Source organism: Sitodiplosis mosellana, unplaced genomic scaffold (assembly GCF_009176505.1).
Source record: "Sitodiplosis mosellana isolate CC-2019 unplaced genomic scaffold, AAFC_SMos_1.0 Smas_scaffold_2876, whole genome shotgun sequence".
NCBI classification, from domain to species: Eukaryota; Metazoa; Arthropoda; class Insecta; order Diptera; family Cecidomyiidae; genus Sitodiplosis; species Sitodiplosis mosellana.
The window spans coordinates 3,275-8,536 of record NW_022598118.1 but is presented as its reverse complement, the minus strand read 5'-3'; the positions used below and the strand labels follow the sequence as shown (position 1 = coordinate 8,536).

Here is a 5,262-nt window from a genome sequence, read left to right as displayed (position 1 = left end):
TTTTGATGAGACCTAATTTGGAAATGAAAATTAAAATCTGCCAGTATAAAAAAAAATCGATTGAATTGACGTGTGAAATGTTCAAAGTTTACCACATTCGAACTCGATATTCTCATGTTTCGATTGTCTCATCATATCAACAAAGATCTTATCTCCGTCTTCCTTATAGAATGCTTCTTGTTGAGTTAGTTTTTCATCGAACGGAGTTATCTAAGGATAAATGCAATGAATCATATGAATTTCATTTTTTTTCAGCACACCAATTACAAAATTATACCCATTTCCCTTTAAAATATGCCGCATTGACAATGGCGAATGTTGTTCCTTGACTTATAAGACTTGGTGGAATAAGATTTCTGATTTGTTTCTTTGTAAACTCTTCAACGAAATTGTTGATGTGTGCGGTGTATTGAGCGGGTTCTTCAAAGAAATTGAGTGATTCAATATTGTTCCTTCCCAATAGATTCCCCACCGAATCACTGTGCAATCAAAAAAGTTTTGTTTTTAATGATGATTAATCAAACCAAAATAATCAATTATTTAATTTTTTTTACCGAATTTTAAGTTCCGTTGTGACGTATAGCTTATTAACCGAACTGAATTCGATTGTTTCATTTTGAAATCGACTGAACTGTTCATTTTTCGATTTATACGAATATTCAACATCTGATTTATTTCGAATCCAATTCAATTCCAATAAAGAACGAGGCGTAAATTCTTGCTGATTTTTATACTATTGTGCTTTCAAGCAGTAGTGGAGAAGCTACGGACTCAAATACACTGTACTTCAGTACTATTGATTGGTAAATAATCATGGCGGCTCCATATTATTGCAAAAAGCACAAATGGTATAAAGCCTTCACACATTCTTTTTTAACTGTTTCTCTGTTTCATCGGAAACAGTGAAAAAAGTCAATAAAAGTGCCTCATAAAGGCTATGTGGCGAGTAGAAAACACTTTCATTGGGCTTATCATTTTGTAATTGTTTCAATATTGATATCGCAAAGGTTAATCGAGGGTAATACGGTTTTTCAGGCGGTTTATCATCGGTAATATATGGATCCGATTTTAAATTGTAATATACAATTGGAAATGCAACCAATGTCACTAGTAAAAACACTCCCACTTTTTTCATATTTTACGCTGAATAATGAACTGATTAACGATTTTATTGCCTCAAAATGTCTTTTCTACGCACTAATTTTTATGCAACTGAAGAAACATCATGTGCTGTTTGTTCTGTACTGCATCAACGATATCTCGTTGAATACGTCTTATTGTTACTTAATTCACCATACACGTAGAATCGTACGATTCTTCATTCTGTTCAATCGATTTTAGTTTACTGAAGATGTATTTGACGTTTCACATTGACTAACATATACATTTTTATTTCTCTTTCAACGTGAAGAACCCATATGCTTGCTGTCTACTACGACTGAGTACACAAGTCTGTTGCAAATAGTCATAGTAGCATGCGTACGAATGTATCTATATTGGCTCTCTAACCGTTCCGCTGAATCCGTATACACATAATGATGTGTGTTAGAGCGATGCAATGCTCTCGCTAATGCTTTATCGTGCTCTATATTATATCCCGCACACAGCCCGCCGCGTAGTATATTTCACCGCACAGCAAGCATATGGGAAGGGACAAAATTCAACAATATTCAAGTATAATAATAATGGCAGAGTCAGCTAAAAAAAATTCTTTCAATTCACTATTTAAAGGACTTTTGTTAGGGAAAAAACGATCTGTATGTATGAAGAATAGTTTTTTGAATCCTTCACATAAGAATTGTTACTTTTTGGTTGTTAAGTTTTGTTCCTTCACATTGAAAGAGAAAAAACTACCACTTTTAACGTTAGCGGTCAACATTAACAGAGACACTATAGCATATAGCATTAAACGCACTATTGCTTCACTCTTTGTACACACTTTGACATCACTTATGCTTTGGCGCGCGTCGTACGTTTTTTAAACGTTTATCTTTGTTTCAAGTATTTCACCGATTTCACCGAATTTTCTTACTTAATATCAATATATTCATTCTTACTTGGAAGTTGTTTTTTTATTGCAATGATGTTTTAAAATATATTTTGTCGAGAAATATTTTTTTTTGCAATTTCCAAAATTAAATGAAATTAAAACACAAAGCAAAAAACGTATTCAAAGTAAAAATAAAAGTGTATTATTATCGCAAAAATGATCGATACATGAAATTATTATTGATATTTCAGACATTGATTGTACGCATGATGTTGGATATGTGCCGTTACCATTTTGCTAACACAATTGAATTGCATTGCAGCTCGAATCAGCGAATCATAAGATGCCAAACACTCTCACCCAAATACAACTAAGATGAAATCCTCCGTGAAAAAGCGCCATGTTTATCATTCATTTTCATCAATTTATCTTTGCCATCATATTTTTGTTTTACTTTGTCGAACAACTTCTATATAACTCAAATTTCAACATTTGCAACATGAATTTCAACACAAACAACAGAATTTCTCGATTCATTTCGTTTGAGCCAAAATTACGTTTTTCAACTTCGTCTGCAAATGAATTTCATCTCGTTGAAAGATTAATTTTAAAGTACATTTCGTGGAAAGCCAGCGATATTTGACCAAAGAGTTTCAAGTTGTCAAAATATCAATAATTTTTTTAGAGCTTTTTCGACATTTTGCCAATTTTTTCCACTAATTAATTGAGATTTTCACGTTTTCTCGCCATTTTACGCCGTTGTCTCCATTTAGAATCCGACAATCTATTTGAAAATGGTCCAAGACTCTTTTTCTTTACATGAAATGCATTGATTAATGAAGGTGAAACTTTACACTTGAAAAGTGATAAGCGATGGAAGCAAGAAGTTGGATGGAAGACAAGAGAAGAGTTATAGTTCTAAATTAAGCATACAACTTTAGCTTGGGCTGTTATCACTTATCTCTTATCAGTCTCGATCAAGTCTATGTTCCGCTTTAGTCGATTTCTTTTCTTCGTTTAAACTAAAAACTTCAAGATCAAAAATATGAAGTTTCATCTTCATTATAACCAATTTAAATCGACTTGAATTGAATATATCTGTGAGTAGTGTCACACTGTCAGTGTGCACTTCAGATACTCAAGAGGTAATTCTGTGATCCAGAGAGGTTTTTAAGCATTTTGGAGGAAAAAAATCATTTTCATTAGCTCAGATTTCTGTAAATAGCCCGTACATTTGATTTTTTTTAATGGATTTTTGGTATACTGTGTACCGTACACTGCTATTTTGTGACTGACAAACGTCAGTGACAATGACAATCTAAATAAATTCAAAAGATATACATAAGATAGTTATTAACTTGTTACAACTTTTATCCAAGAATATTCATCACAAATCCCGATTTGCAAATATTTCGATCAGCCAATTTTGTTCTCTAATTTCGATCATATTGCTGGAGTAAAAGTTTTTCTCCACTTTCCTAAGCTAAGTTCTTCAAAATTGCGTAAAAATCGATGCAAACATTCCTTTTTCCGAAGAAAGTGCAATTCGGCATAAAAAAAAAAGAATAAAAGGTCGAGACGAGGTCTGGGATCATTTTATGGAAAAGAACATTTAAACTGATGCAACCAAATTGTTTGCTGTCAAATCCTGCCTCGCTCACACCAACTGTCACACTGACTCGTTCGCGAAGGTCCTGCATCTAAGCGTCTGACAGCTCACTTCTAGCGCTACGAGACAAGTGTCAAAAGTTGTGACACAGATCGTTCAATGTATTATTGAATCTTTTTTATATTTGTTAATAAAGTAGACAAAAAAAATAAAAATGTCACGAATGTGCAAAATTGATTTTTGTGAGAGCGTAGCACGCGATAAACATTATTTTTATAATTAAAAAATGTTTCTTTCATTACGGAACATTGTTGATGCGTTCAATTTGTCGCGTTCATGAGTGCGTCTAACGACGTAAAGAATTGAAATGAACTTCACTGAATGCGCTCATCGCAAATTCGTGTTTTACTTTGTTTTGTTAGTGTGGTGCAGGGGTTGTGCTCGTTCGTGTACGAATTGTTGTTAGCGTAAAAGAGATGTTGTTCGCAGTAAACTCAGTTTAGATGTTCTTTGCCAATAGACAGATCGGTCGTTCTTATCACAATGTTCTGAATCTCGGCGAGACAGTCATTTTCGAACATCAATCCATTTATTACCAACATTTTCCATAATAATCAGATCACCAAACCACATAATCATTTATCTCAATGCTGTTGCGCAGCATGCACAACATTTAAATGTGCCACAATATTAACCAATGACTGCTTAAAGTGTTTTTTTTTTTAATTTTCCAAATTAAATCTAATTGATCGGCTTTGAACATTTCTCCTATTGTTTGTTGCATTCAAATTCACTCATGATTTTGGGCTGTTCGTTGATTCAGTCTCAGAAACCAATTACAGAGCGTTGTACTTGGTTTAAAGGAAAATTTGGAATTGAAAGAGAATTCAAACCTCCCTCAATAAATCATCTTCGATTCAATTCAACTAAAATGTTTTACTTACCATTGAACAGTTAACAGCTTCAATTTTTGAAGTTCAATGATAACCAGCTTCGACTGCGATTTTTTCTCTAACTTTCAACTTTCACACTAGTTTCATTCAATTTGTCATCAAATCCATTTTGCACATTCAATTTTCCGAAAAAATTTGGCTTCAATTTCAATTGTAATGAAATAGATGCGTCTCTTTATTAAATATTGAAACCAAAATCATCACCGAACAACACACTCTTTTATTAGTATTATTATGCTTTTGATATAGATCAGTTAGGGAAAAATTCATGCTTTTTATTCAACGATTTTTCACAGGTTTGACTTGCTTCGTTCCAACTTTGTATTTGATTTAAGATTAAATAACATTTATTATTGATGTTCAAATTGTCATTTAGTATACGTAGCATTTGATGTCGATTCATTGGACGACAATTGCACACGCAATGTTTTTGGATCCATGAGGAAAAAATCTTTCGTTTTTATTTCAAACAAAATTGCAACACGTACATTTCAAAAAATATTTTCAATTAAATTTTGAACCAATTTTTTAACCGAATATACTGTCAACTCGGCAATCAACGAATTTTTTTTTCTAACCGATTACTTCATTCCAAAGAAGAAATGCATGAGCTAATTTTTTTGGCCAGAATAAAAACTCACCGCTGTTTGCTCCTACAGAACGTCATAAAAAACATGATATCGGCACGAGAAAAAAAAGTCCATTCAAAC

General features: G+C 32.8%; 1 protein-coding gene across 1 annotated transcript; it reads right to left on the bottom strand.

Moving 5' to 3' along the window:
- Positions 1-92: 92 nt before the first annotated feature.
- Positions 93-1,135, bottom strand: LOC129571573 (serine protease inhibitor 88Ea-like; the record flags this gene model as incomplete). The annotated part of the gene is made up of 4 exons (XM_055451382.1): positions 864-1,135; positions 555-626; positions 278-479; positions 93-210 (listed from the first exon to the last, which is right to left on the bottom strand). Coding segments are annotated over exons 1-4 (664 nt in total), but the record flags the coding sequence as incomplete, so codon positions are not given.
- Positions 1,136-5,262: the final 4,127 nt, after the last annotated feature.